The sequence below is a fragment of the Labrus mixtus genome, chromosome 24, assembly GCF_963584025.1.
Source record: "Labrus mixtus chromosome 24, fLabMix1.1, whole genome shotgun sequence".
Taxonomy (NCBI): domain Eukaryota; kingdom Metazoa; phylum Chordata; class Actinopteri; order Labriformes; family Labridae; genus Labrus; species Labrus mixtus.
This window is the reverse complement of record NC_083635.1, coordinates 12,723,135-12,737,939: the sequence shown is the minus strand read 5'-3', so window position 1 is coordinate 12,737,939 and position 14,805 is coordinate 12,723,135. Positions and strand designations below refer to the sequence as shown.

Here is a 14,805-nt window from a genome sequence, read left to right as displayed (position 1 = left end):
GTGTTTGGATAAGTTGCTGATCAGCACCTCTGCCACCAGATGTGTGTGGAAGGGGTCCGTACTTGGAGATTAAAGGTGGAGGATTTAGTGTTTGTGTTAATCTGTTAAAGACAGTCCTCTTCCAGCTTGTTGGATGGATGTTTGTGTGACGCTAAATGAACATCTGTTGGCTCTCGTGCTCCGGCCTGGTCAGGTAGTCGGTGGTGCTGCTGACCCAGTTATACAACCAGCAGACCGGCTGACAGACGGAGTCCAAAAGCCCCCCCATCCCCCCTCCATGTTGTCTACTGGGAGTTCAGCCATATGTGATTTAATGATGCACCAATAAGCACTTATCTACGGCTGGTAGTTTTTAATTTACGGCATGTTGAGGTGATCTAAACGGGCTGGAGGCCGCCGGGTTACATCATTTACATGAAAACTCTGTGCCCTCATTTACAAACAAAGGATTGATATCAGTGAATAAGCTCTTTGTAAAGTGAGTCCAACTGGCATTTGTTGACCTTGGACTATGGTTTATTCTACAGGCATCTTTAATATTTAAGTTCACATTGTAGTCTACACATCTGACTAAAACATTAAAGGTACTGCACAAAAACTGAAAAGCTTCACTTTTGGGACTAAGTTGTGCAAAACAGAGATTTTTTAACATTTTCAACAAGTTAACAAGTTTGTGAATCTGAGTTTTTTCTGTTTAGATTTTACCCAAATCCTTAATAATTCAGTAATTCACACACCAATACTGAAATATTGAGCAGTTATTTTTCACTATTGACGTGTTCTAAACCAGTTAAATGAATGGTACCATTTAAATCATGCTGCAGATGACTGGTGGTGGTTATTGAGAATGATGCTAATAAAAAATCTCTTATCATTCATCTACATGGTTCAATACCAACCCCACGTTATATGTGAGTTAAAACTTAAATGGAAACATGCATCGATAAAAGATTTCTCAAAATCAATCCTACAACGTGTCCGCCTTGTTTCGGATTACTCTGGCGTCAATATGGCGAGTCCTGTACCTGTACTGTTCTTGTTTTGAAGTGTAGAAACTAGTTGATAACAGCAGCAGTAGTTGTAGAGAAACTTCTACATTTTCTGTGCTACAGGTAACTTCTATAAGTTTGTTTTACAAATACTGTCAGGCAGTGTCTTTACTTCTTTTCATATTCTTCCTGTGTGTTTTTGTCATTTCACTCTGTACCCATTTATTTCATCATACCAGTCAAAAAAAACACTCTGTTTCTGCACAATAGACGTGGTTCTCCTCCAAACAGCTTATTCCCTCCGGCTCAGCACTCTGCTATGTGAAGTCAAGGATGTGTTTGGAGCATTAGTTCTGGGTTTTAGTCTGTCTGCTCCATGCATGGATCCCCCTGAGGCCTGACAGCAGTGTTGGTAGGGATCCAAAAGGTGCACATGCATGGCTGATATGAAGAAAGCGTGAACACACCTCCCCTTACTCTCTGACTTCTAGCTCTGGATTTACCAGTTTATAGTTGGATTTGTTGTTTTGGCTGTTCTGTGACACATCTATGATATAAGTACTGCTCCTGTAGCTCGATATGTAAGAGTAAATGTTCCTCACTGTGTTCTCTCTCTCTCTGTTTCTTTCACACACAGCAGCCCGTTTAATATTCAGCGTGGTTTGCTGGTTCTTGGTTGATTTATTGGCTCCACAGCAGTTTTGTAGAGAACAACAGAATGTTCAGCTGTTTTTTTTTTTTTTTTTTATCCGACTCTTGCAAATATTCCCTGCACCCACACTCGAACACACGGACTGGAGCACATACACACAAACACTGGTTACCCAGCGAGGTTTAAATACAAGTCGTGAAAAAGTAGGCCAAGTCTGGGGAAAAGAAACTTTTGTCAAAGTTGGTTGTTAACATTCAATCTTGCTTGGAAATCTCTATTTTCACTTCGTTCTTCTCCTAAATTTGAATCTGAACGTGTTTAATTTTTCTGCCCTATTTGATTAATCCTGTTTTTTATTTTCCCTGCAGGTAAACAATCGACCTAAATACTATGGAAGAGAGTAAGTAAGCCTTCTCTATTTTACAGATTCATGTGCGGCACCTCAAACCTCTTGCCATCACTTTATTTTAATTACAAATAAATGTCATTGGGCATGCAAAAGCACAATTTGCAGAGGGAAATATTTCTTTGATTTAGCAGCGCACCTCTCCAACATTACACCTGCAAATTTAAAATTCACAGTTTTGTGTCTCTCCCCGTCATCCAGGTACCATGGGATGATCTCCAGAGAAGAGGCCGACCAGTTACTGAGTCAGGCCGAAGGCAGCTACCTCATCAGGGAGAGTCAGAGACAGCCGGGCACGTACACACTGGCTCTGAGGTACACAAAGAAGTGTGTCTGTGAACTTAGCTGTCTTAGAGGGATGTACAATTGGAGCTTTGTTTGTGTGAGTTTTACTGCTGTAACGAGGATTCTAGTGTCTTTTCATGAGAAGATTAACCACCGCTGCAGTCGAAGCCCACATCAATGAGGGTTTAGCGTTTCTGCTTCTGTTCTATCTGTGAATCTCCTGAGACCTTGCCGCTGCTTGACCTCCCACACCTTTTTTCTCTCCGCTCCTGCACGTTTTTTTTTTTTGTAAGAGAAAGAGAAGCGGTGTGAACAGTAAGCCTGTCTGATAGTGTACGCTCAGACTCCCAGGTGCTGTCAGGTGAGGGGGGGTTTAAAGGCGAGAAGTCGAGCTATAAGCTGCTCAGAGGAGATCATCTGTGGACTCACATGGCCCACACGCCCTCCTTCACAGAGCCTAACAAGTCTTTATCTTAACCACCCAGCTGCCCACTTAGCGTTAGCCTGGTTAGCATATGTCAGTGTGTGACCTATCATTCTCTCTCAGAAGGTGTCACACTTTATAAACGGGTGCATGGCATAGTTAGAATTTGGTTTTGGGTCAGTTTCATCTATTCATAGCCGCGTCATTCTTCCACCTGCACACTTCCCTCTCTGTCTCAATCCCTGTGGTTTTTTAATTACCTTCCATAAATACCCCCCTCATAAACTAGAGTTACCGCTTTGGGTCTGCAGAAAAGGAAAAAGGTTGGATTTTGGGTTAATGATCTGACGCTGCTGCTTTATCTGGTTGCTGGTTTCATTGTGATCCACTGAGGAGCAGATAATGTGTTGGCCCAGTTAAGAGTCTGTCCATCAAGGCTTTGCCTCTCACAGTTTGTGCCAGTTTGGGACTTTTGATTAGCCCAGTAAAGGGCTGCAGTGGAGTAAAATAAAAAAATCCTTCATTTTGGATTAAGCTGTTGTTTTTTCTTCTGGAATTTTTTAGTTCTTAAGCTTTTCTGAATCATATTTTTACACCCTGTAAGGGAAACTTTCTTTCCAGTCTTTACATCCAAAAGATGTTCAACTTTTTTTGAGAGAGATTATGATCCAGCTCAGGCACGATGCAAATCCAGTCAGTGTTTGTTTATTGTGTATAATCATCAAATTCACTGCTAAATGATGCTAATGCTAAGGTGTCACGTACCATTCCTTTTCAGATTTGGGAACCAGACGAGAAACTTCCGTCTCTACCACGACGGGAAGCACTTTGTCGGAGAGAAGAGGTTCGAGTCCATCCATGACCTGGTGACAGACGGCCTCATCACACTCTATATCGAGACAAAGGTGTGTGTGTGTGTGTGTGTGTGTGTGTGTGTGTGTGTGTGTGTCCATCTGTCTGCTTCGTTTCTCTTCATAAACACACTCTATTAAAAAAGCAGAACTTTTTTTACATTCATTCCAACATTTAGAAGTCTTTATTTTCTGCAAACATCTTTATTGAGGCACTAGCTCATCAGGTTTTAGGTTGTTGATAACACAGGCTGCACACAACGCTGAATAGTTGTAATCAACGATCGTTAATACTGATTAGGCAGCATTAAACTTTGAGGTTTCAGCAAATCTTCGCTTGGTATAAAAGTATTGCTCACATCATACCAGCTCCTACGAGTCCCTGAGGAGAAAACATGAGCAGCTTCATCAGCATATTCCACATTAAGATTTTCTGTTTGTTTAGACAAAGTCAGGGGAAGATGCTGCACATGAAACATCAAAATGTTGTTTCACAGGCAGAACATGAGAATGTTGTTGGTATAAACCTGCTGCTAAGCTAAAAGATTCATTTAAAGTTTGTGTCTTTTCTGTCAGGCCGCGGAGTACATCGCTAAGATGACCATAAACCCCATCTATGAGCACGTTGGCTACACCACCTTAAACCAGGAGCCCACCCTGAAAAAGCACCTGCCGCTCAGCCCCGAGGCCCCGGACGGCCCCGCTCCGGCCAAAGACGACTGCAACTCTGAGGAGAGGGTGAGGAACACAACCCCTTCTTCAGCTTACTGTCGTGTTTGGTTGTTATTTGGCCTTGTTGCATACCTGCTGTAAGACGTTTGGTGACCTATCAGCTCCTTTGAGGAACTTTGTGTTTGGGTTTGTTTTTGTGCCCCTTGTGGACAAAGTGGTGACATCACTCTTCATTTCAGTCCATTTCATAAACAGTTAAAAACTCGCTTTAAAGTTTCTTGTCATAAAATAGAAAACCGGACACATTTCCTTTCTCATTATTCGAGCTTTAAGATCCTTTTAGGGATCAATTGATATCCTCAGAACTCATCACTCTCCGCTATATGATATGGATTTTTGACTGAAATTCATGCAGGAACTTGAGCCAAAATCATCCTCCAGTTAACATATTCTTTTGGCAAACAAACCTGAAAGCTTGAGGGTCTTTTGGGGGTTGTTTGGAATAAGAAATAAAGAAATGTTGGCGCAAAATCCTGGCAAAAGATGTATAAATATTCCCACCAGGAAACAAGACAGAAAGAACTCCTTCAAATGAACAATTATAAGGTAAATTGGAGCTTTTAGTCTCTTGGACTGAGTGTTTTGCGTATTTCAGTAGAAATAATTTGAACGGTAATTCATGGTTGATATCTCAAAATTGTAATCAGTTAAAAAAACAGAGTTTAGCTGTGGAAAATATGCAGGAACTCTGAGAAGAGCCATGTTTTCAAGAATGGATTAATTGCCAAAAAGAACGAGTGATGAATGAGGAAGTTTCGGCCAGTTTCCCTTCATTACATTTTCGACTGAAGCCAGAAGACACAAGAACAGATCTGTCTTTCTCAATGTGAAATACATCTTAAAGCAGGAGTTTTTTTAGTGTTTATAGCATCATAATATCTCCAGAGTGATGTGAAAAGTATAAAACAATGACTCACACATGTATAGTATCTGAAGTGTTGGATTGTGAACCTGACATGTAACAAAAAGAAAATCCCTGCAGAGAGGTGAGTTGAGGCTAAAGGTGAGGAAAGTTCCTGTATTTACTGTGCTAAGATGGAAGGATGAGAGTTGGTTAAAGAAAAGGAGGAGGAGGAGGATGCAGAGGAGAGATGGCCTCCAGCCAAGGCCTCTGCAGTAAAATTACATAACAGCAGCTCGCCTGCGGAAACCTTCCATCTCCAAAAGCTGTCTTCTTAGTATTCAAGAGCGTGTTGGAGTTTGTTGTTGTCTCATTTGTTTTGCACTCATCTCTGAAGTGATAAGTTTGTTTTCTGAGTTTAGTTTTGCACCCAGAGGGCTCTCTGAAAAACTTTTTCTATAGGTGGAAAATGCAGATTGAGAGTGAGTTCTCTGTAGGATGCAGGCGCTGGATGCCAATTATTGAGCAATGTTTGATTTTGGTTTTGCAGCTGTGCGATTGTGCAGCTGGTTTCATGAAAAGGAGCGGGGAGATGCTGAGCCGTCTGTGCAACTGCTCTAAAACTGTGACACTCAAGTTTATATGCAAACACACATTATTGTTTTCTATTCTCACACAATGAAGAAACGTATCACCAAACACACCAACAGGCTCATAGCAACATGAATATGTGCTCCACCAGTACTGAACCTCCTGAGGCCTTGTATGACCTGCAGTGCATGACCAACTGTGCTGCACCTCATACATCACTGTCTATGCTGTGTGTGTGTGTAAGTGTGTGTGTGTGAATTGGGGGTGGCCCTGCGTACGTGTGTGCTTTCATAATTGGCTGGATTTGCAGACAAAGCAGTACGGCTCGCGGTGACATTGAGACCAGAGGTGGCTTTCTGTAGGGACGACAAACGCACACGAACGGGAAATGCATATTTCATGCGTTTGTTCATTTTTGCGGCGATTATCTGGGGTTAAATGCGGTTTAACAGCCCCTCTGAGGGCGATTAAGACTCGACTCAGGCGATGAGTTTTTAATTTTTAATTTTTAAGGCCTTGTTTTGAGAGCAGGTTCACTTGAGGGTGACATGAAAACGTGGTAACCAGATTTGAACCTTTAATATGAGAGATTATAGAGAAAAACATTTACCCTAACTCTTAAATATAAGGATAAATATGCACAAATGTAGAGCTTAGATTTTTGTGACATATTTTTAAATTTCTGTCACGACTTTCCCACAAATCTTGCCTCTTTATTCCAAAATTCCCTAAAAGTAAAACCTTAAAACTTGGGAATATTTCCCATAGAGTCAAAGGACTTAATGCTGTCCTCCTGTTTGTTTGTTCACAGCTAAATAATGTCAAAACAAGCCCAAACATCCTCCCACCAGAGGCTGCACTTAACCAGAAAACAAAAAAAATTTAGCCTTAAACTATTCTTATATAATGCTGCTTGTATGAGGAGGAATAATGTCTGACCTGGGAATTAGATTTTTTAAAGGGCCGTGTAAGGACAAGCAAGAAACAGCCACAACAACAAGACTCGAGCTGTTATTTACAGATGGAAAATCTGTGAGAAATTGGTTTAAAAAGAAGAACAATAGATTAATGTGGTGGCAGTGAGATGCAAAAGAAAGAGTGGAAACAAAGAGGGGGAAAAAGTGTGAACGAATGAATGAAATAACAGCATTTTTCTCAGTTCATTCCTTCCCTCCCTCTCTTTCCCCTGCTCTCCTGGGACAGGAGAGGTGGCAGAATTGTTTTTCGAAACAACAAGAACGGCGGCTTCTGATTGGTTCCTTCCTCTCTCAATGTGACCTGTTAAATTCATCCATTACTGCACCGTAGCACCCCTCCTCCTCTTCATCTTCTTTCTCTCTCTCCGCCTCTGTCACCTCCCTCCTCCGCTGGTTCTGCCTGCCGAGTGTGTGGAGGCAAAGCGGATTAACACACACACACACACACACGCGCGCGCGCGCGCGCACGCTGAGCCATGTGGGCTGAAGCGCTCACCTACACGAGACTCGGAGACGGGGATGCACATTCTGCCGCATCAGTCGGCTTTGCAGGATTTACAGGACGCTTTTCAAGAATTTTAGACCCATTCAAGAGAACTTTTTCTCATAATTTTAGATTTTTTTGTTTCCAGAGGATCAGATTCTGACTGGCTGTGCTGGCTTTTGTTTATCTTTTTTTGTTATGATCTGGGATTGCAGCACACGGCAGCATCAGTATGCAGAGCTAATCTGATTGGCTGATCTTTGTGGTACTAAAACAGCAGGATTGGTCGTGTTTTTGCTCCTTTATTTGGGATGTTGTTGTCGGCCGGAGCTTGAAATTATTTGTTTTTTTTCCTTCTTGTTTTTCAAAGAACTTCATTTTTCGCTGGCTTCATATTCCTTAATGAGATTTTAATCTCTAAGTGAGCGTTCATTTATTTTCACAGTGTGAGTTAATTTCACATTCAAACTACAGCTCCCACAATGCCCAGCCGAGAATCCTACATGGTAAAAAAAGGTAAAAAGAAACCCCGCAGGCGAGTTGAGAAGGATACGGGTCAGAAGGGCTCTTTATTCACAGCCGCTCTGGGTTTGAACGTCAGCGCCGGTTCCATTCCCTCTCTGCCCGTCTCCGGCAGCAACCCGGACCCTACAAGGGTGCCGACCCCCTCCAAACCCACCTCCCCTGCTTCCACCTTCTGGCAACCAATCAGATCTTTTGCCCTTTCGCAGCTAACATCGCTGGTGCGGCGGGCCACCCTGAGGGAGAGCGACTTAGCGCCCAAGTACGAGAAGGTCCACAACTTCAAGGTGAGCCACTCCCCTCGCTCCTCCATCCTGTTCTGTGTGTGATGTCTGGAATCGCTGATTCAGCTCACAGGGTCTTATTCAAATTCACCTCAGAGAGCATGGAGCACACACACACACACACACACACACACACACACACACACTTGCAGAAACACACATTTGTGCATTGACATCTCTCATTTAAAGCTTCTTTTCACTACTTAAGATTCACACATTTGCATATTACAAGTAGCCATTAGCAAGGAGCACAAAGGTCAGAACCCCAGTGCACTGAGCTCAAGAGGAAACTGGACACACACACACACACACACAGACACACACACAGGAGCTCCTTAGTGGGGTGGAGGTTATTAGCATTTCATTATATACACTGTAGAGCCAATTTCTGCATTAAATGAGCAGATAAAAATTCTATAAATGCCTTTCAGCTCTCCTATTGTGTCTCCGTTGAGCTTTTCTCTGTGTGTGTCCATTATTGTATGATAAAGATAATTACTTGTGTTGGAGTTTGACTAAGCCCGAGCTGTCTTTTTCTCACCTTAATCTCAGTGTAGACCTTTTGAAATATTCACTGATTGAATGCATTCTTCTCCCTGTGTGTTTTGATTGTTATTTTTTTTGCTGTTGATTCTGTGCTGGGTTTGCTTTTTAAAACCAGTTTCCTTTTTCTTCCTCTTTAACCAGGTTCACACATTCAGAGGCCCCCACTGGTGTGAGTACTGTGCCAACTTCATGTGGGGTCTCATCGCTCAGGGAGTCAAGTGTGCAGGTAAAACACTCTTAAACTTAAGATTTTAGATACTCTGTCAATCGACAAAACTACACAAAAAACAGAAAAGGCTGCTCCTCCTCTCTTGCGTTCAGCATGTTTTGACTCCTTTTGAAAAATCGTGACTCCAAACTGGGACAGCAGGCTTAAAGTTAGTCACTTTAGCTGTTGACTCATCTGTGACTCATCAACTTGAAATGTTAAGAGTCAGTTTTGTGCCTGAGAACAATCTGTCTGTGTGAGTATCACTGGATGAACTCAGCCTCTGCAACACCTACGCTTGAGTACAAGTTTTACATCCCCGTTGCATCACATCTTTATCAACAGAAGGATATTATTCTGATGCTGCTTATGGGTCCTCATGCACACAAAAGACATTTTAAGTGGGCGCACAGTGATGTAAAACTCTCCTCTTCTGACAGATTGTGGCTTGAACGTCCACAAGCAGTGCTCCAAAGTGGTGCCGAACGACTGCCAGCCGGACCTGCGGCACGTCAAGAAGGTGTACAGCTGCGACCTGACCACGCTTGTCAAAGCCCACAACACCAAGAGGCCCATGGTGGTGGACATGTGCATACAGGAGATCGAGGCTAGAGGTGAGAGGAAGAGAAAATGAAGAGTGGGCATGAGGGTTTGTGTGAGTCAGTGGTTATATAAATGTTGACACCCACAGGCTGTGCTTGTTTATGTAATGTAGAAAATAAGCAGAATAAATGTGTGTATAGACATGAAGACCTACTACTCCTTCCCTCCTGGGATGAAAGACGTCACAGGGGAGATGCAGCAGACAGACTTTTATTGACTACGATTTGAGACCTGAGTGAAAACGCATCGTGAAATCAATGCAGACACCTGACTTGAAGTGATTGAACTTGACAGAAGCCGGAGAACAATCTATTCCCTCTCAAACCCCCCCCCCCCCCCCACTCTAACTCTCTCTCTAATCAATCTTTATTGCACCCTCCCCTCCCCCCTCCTCTTCTCTCTCTCCTATTTCGTTTTCATTTACCCCACATGCTCCATTTGCACGACATGCGGAGAAAGAATGATCACAAAAAGACCGTTCCTGTTTGTCGATATCAATTTACAGAATGACCACCTAATCTGAGCAATCACAAGTACGCTCATAAAGAAGTCAGGGCAGCGGATAATGACTTTTTGGGCAGGTTGTATTCTCAGCATATCGATAGTTTGTCAAGATATTCAATCTGTTTATCAGAGAATAAAAAGGAGAGCACAAACATGTTCATTCTAAAACCCTAACCCAAGGATGTTTTTAAGGATTTGTGCTTTTTAAATGAATTATCTGTGACTGTTATTATCAAATAACCCTGTGTCAGCATGAAAAGGAGGTCTTCAACTTACCCAAAGTGTAACACTGAAGAGCTGAATGTGGAGAATGTTTACGTCTTTACTTTCACACCTCACACCTATTATTATTATTATTATCATTATTATCATTATTATTATTATTATTATCATTATTATTATTATCATTATCATTATTATCATTATTATTATTATCATTATTATTATTATCATTATCATTATTATCATTATCATTATTATCATTATTATCATTATTATTATTATTATTATTATTATTGTCATCATTATTATTATCATTATTATTATTATCATTATCATTATGATTATTATTATTATCATTATTATTATCATTATCATTATTATCATTATTATTATTATCATAATTATTATTATTATCATTATCATTATTATTATTATGATTATTATTATCATAATAATAATTATTATTATCATTATCATTATTATTATCATTATTATTATCATAATTATTATTATAATTATTATTATCATTATTATTATCATAATTATTATTATAATTATTATTATCATTATTATTATCATTATTATTATTATTATTATTATTATTAGAGCGGCTCGATTCACTGAATTTGTCATATAAATGTTGTTGTGTCTCCTCTCCTCGTCTCGCCTCAGGTCTTCAGTCGGAGGGTTTGTACAGAATATCAGGCTTCAGTGAGCTGATCGAAGACGTCAAGCTGGCCTTTGACAGAGGTGAGTGTTTGTTCTGAAAGAGTTATCGATAAAGTTTCAGTGAAAGCACAACCTTGTTTTCATAGAATAGAATTACTTTACTCCTAAACTGGGAAATTGTGGCGTTACAGCAGCAGGTTATCCAAACACACAATATGAGTAAAAAACACAATATTAACAAATTTAAACACAATATAATATTAACTACAAAGTAAATAATCACTAAAAATATCAAAACTAAGAATGTGAATATATACAACCAGGATTTAACTAAACATTACTCGTCTTAAATATGGAAGATTAAATGTAAATGTGTAAAAACAGAGTTGTAAATGGACAGTATTGATAAGTTAAAGTGCAGAGTGTAGACATATTATCAACAGAAACTATTCAATATAACGGAGAGGAGACGAAGTGAACATGAGTGCAGGGATCATTTATAAATGTAACATGTGCAGAACAGATGACAGTATGGAGAGACAGATATTATCATGATGACAGTTCTCTGCTGTACAGAGTTATGACCTTCGGTAAGAAAGTGACCGTCTTCTCCCTGCCTGACAGTGACATCATCGCTGTTTGTGTCATTTGTTTACGCCTCCTTTCCGATGACTTCCTTCTTTCCTCAGACGGAGAGAAGGCTGACATCTCCTCAAACGCTTACGAGGACATCAACTGCATCACGGGAGCCCTCAAGCTCTACTTCAGGGAGCTGCCGATCCCCCTCATCACGTACGACGCACACCCACGCTTCATAGAAGCCGCAAGTAAGTCCTCGCGGTGTCAGCGCCTCGTTTACATGAGACGCAGGAATGATGGAGGACAGTCTGTGAAAGGTGCTTCTTGAGATTCAGTTTCATTGAATAATCGACTGATCTGTGTGTTTGTCAGAGATCACAGATCCAGAGAAACGCCTGGAGGCTGTACACGAGGCCTTGAAGCTGCTGCCGCCTGCTCACTGCGAGACGCTGCGATACCTCATGGCTCACCTGAAGAGGTGTGAATGTCGTACCTTCATGTGTTTTACCTGAGCTGAATCTATTTCTTCAGTTTTGTGCTCACTTTCCCCGCCCTCTCTCCCTCCAGAGTCATCCAGGCGGAGAAGGAGAACCTCATGACCAGCGAGAACCTGGGCATCGTCTTCGGCCCGACGCTGATGAGAGCCCCCGAGCTGGACGCCATGACAGCGCTCAACGACATCCGCTACCAGAGACTAGTGGTGGAAACGCTCATCACCAACGAGGACGTGTTGTTCTGAGAGGAGGCGGGACGTGAAAAGACGGAAGGAGAAAAAAAAACTGACTTTACCAGAAGATGAAGAAGAAAAACCTGAAACTTGGACTTAAAGTTCTCTTCATGTTGGATCGAAGGACAATGAAGGATACGTCTTTGTAAAGGAGGACTCACTTTAGGACAACAAGGTGGAAAAACGCAAACTTTTCTCATCCACAAAACTCAAGACGTTATTTTCAAGCCTTACTCGGTAAAAACAGACGACCTTTATCACTTTTGGCAAACAGGAACACCTGAATTATTGCCTCCATCATTTGAAGAGATTAACAGCAGCACTGCAACAACATCATCAGTGACGCATCATCAGTTTGTATGTTGTGTCTTTTTTTTTTTTTTAAACGGATGCCTTGACGTTTCAGCTCTTCCTGCTCAACATGTTATTAGCATTGTTAGCGTCGAGCTAAGGAGCCACGTCTGCGGTTTCAGTGAGGAAAAGCTGCTTTCTCATCAACGTTTTCCTCCAGTTTTGGAGGTGAGCGGCTGCTCCCGACCTCCTTTGGTCCTCCTCAAGCGGAGAAGAAGATGAAAACAGCTTCCACAGCTGCAGACGGCTGGATGGACGAGTGAATCTCTCTTAAATGGAGTTAAAGTGACTTGGACCTATTCCTCTCTTTTTAAAAACTCTTTACTTTACAGCTCCCTCTGCTGTTCCATTAGCTGCACTGTAACTATATCATTTCTTTAACAGCTTATTTGTTTTTATTACTAATATAGATAAATAATGCCCCCTTTAATCTCTAGTATAAATGTTGTTTTTAACTGACCAATAACATCCGATCCTGGCACTGAAGCAGCTGCAAATTAAACAGTTAAACATCTTTTGTTACGATGTTTTCTCTTCTCAACCAGCCTGCTTCTTTTTGTTTTTAAAAGCTCAGTTTGAAGTGGAAGTTAAAGACGATTTCTGCTGTTATTTGCAGCTCTGCCGACTCCTCAACCCGGATTTAAATCTATAAATTAGCAAAGCATCTACAACCTTAACTAGATGATAAATAACGATGAATTGGCCATGGAGAAATGAACACAGAGAGGCAGATGGAGAAGAGAAAACACCCCATCATGAGTGACAATGTGAAATTATGTTTGTTCTTTTTATAGCAATATTGTCATTAAGCCTTGTTGCCGGGCAGATTATGTGCTAAAACGTACTAATAGATTTTTTTTATTGCATGTCTGGCTGCAGTTCAGTAATAATGTTCTAGGCGTGTCAGCTTAATTGGACCTGATGGAAAAATTCAGAAGCTTTAGTGTCACTGAGTATTTGAGAAATAATGAAACTCCTCCTGACAAATAAGAGCGATGAAGCTCGAGTAAACAAGAACCCCTTTATACGAGTTTTCACTTTCAGCTTGCTCGTTTCACATTCAATCTTTTACTTGATTCTTATTGTTGGACTGTCTGCAGCTCTGTCATCTAACTGTGAAACTGTGAGAAATAATAAGACTTACACATCACTAAAGACGGCCAGTTAGAGTTCTGTTTATGATGTTTTAATCTGAATACTTTAACAGATATGTGAGCATCAGCTACGGGCTAAACATCAACACTGAAGGTTATTTTGAAATGTTGTGGCCATGTTGTGATGTAAGAAAGCAGTATTAATGTGGGACGAAGTTGCCAATCGTGAGTAATATGAAGGAGTGTATTAGCTGTGATCTTTCTTTTTTTTAAACTTGTGCCATTTAGAAAGGTGGAGGCGTAGGATGAATGCCTTGTGCATGTACAAACCCCACCTTAACTAACACTTAAACCTCCTCTTCTTTGGTTTACTACCCCCATTTCTGTCGGGGGGGAGGGGGATTACTTTGACCTGTTTCACAAAGCAAAGTGGGAGTTTGTAAAATATCAAACTGGATGTAAAATAAAAGTAACATGATCTTTTTCTAACCTCTTTTTTTTTTTTTTTTACATGTTTTTATTTGAACAGTTTAGACTTTATGTTGTTTATTCCCCGTTTATCTAACATGTACTAACCACAGTAAGACTAACCTGATGAGCCTTCAGCGATCTGTGACACTTGCTTTTTTTTTTTTTGCATCACAAAATGTCTTTTTTTTATTATTATTGTCATTGCTGTACAGTATTTTCTATATGGTTTATGCATGGTGAAATTAAATTATTAAAACATGTCTCCAGCCTGATTATGTACACTGACAAACGAGTGGGAACATATCACAGCTTTTCACTAAAATGAACTCAGCATTCATTAAAACATGGGAAGTTTTTGGTCCATTCTGTTGTTCACATACAACGTCTGCTGCAGTTTCACCAAAGTCAAAGTCAAAGTCAACTTTATTGTCAATTTCTAAATATGCCAGACATACAGTGGAATCGAAATTGCGTTTGTCTCCGTCCCACGGTGCAATACAACCAAAATAAGGTAAAATAGATAAAATAAAATAAGGTAAAATAAGATAAATAATATTTACAGTAATAAATTCTAAATTGTGCAAAAGGTACAAAACAAAATGGTAAGTAAAATAAAATTTAAATAAAAAGTAAACTTGTGCAATATGTCCATTGTTCGTTTCAGCACTTTCAAAACTCATAAGGAGTAAAAATTATGTTTTTTTTAAAGAATAGGAAATCCATTTCTACCAGTAAAAGAAGAAATAAGTCAAATACTTGGCCTTGTTTACAGAAATATGAGGGAAAAGGGAAA

General features: G+C 40.5%; 1 protein-coding gene across 1 annotated transcript in view; it reads left to right on the top strand.

The window, feature by feature from the left end:
* LOC132959496 (N-chimaerin) overlaps positions 1–14,272 on the top strand; it is a 21,904-nt gene extending 7,632 nt beyond the window's left edge. The window contains exons 5-15 of the mRNA XM_061032544.1: positions 2,010–2,041; positions 2,249–2,362; positions 3,535–3,661; positions 4,184–4,345; positions 7,964–8,041; positions 8,726–8,810; positions 9,233–9,406; positions 10,794–10,871; positions 11,480–11,617; positions 11,742–11,847; positions 11,937–14,272. Coding sequence (XP_060888527.1) covers positions 2,010–2,041; positions 2,249–2,362; positions 3,535–3,661; positions 4,184–4,345; positions 7,964–8,041; positions 8,726–8,810; positions 9,233–9,406; positions 10,794–10,871; positions 11,480–11,617; positions 11,742–11,847; positions 11,937–12,108 — 1,266 coding nt within the window. The 3' untranslated portion in view covers positions 12,109–14,272. The remainder of the gene's footprint in view (positions 1–2,009; positions 2,042–2,248; positions 2,363–3,534; positions 3,662–4,183; positions 4,346–7,963; positions 8,042–8,725; positions 8,811–9,232; positions 9,407–10,793; positions 10,872–11,479; positions 11,618–11,741; positions 11,848–11,936) is intronic.
* Positions 14,273–14,805: the final 533 nt, after the last annotated feature.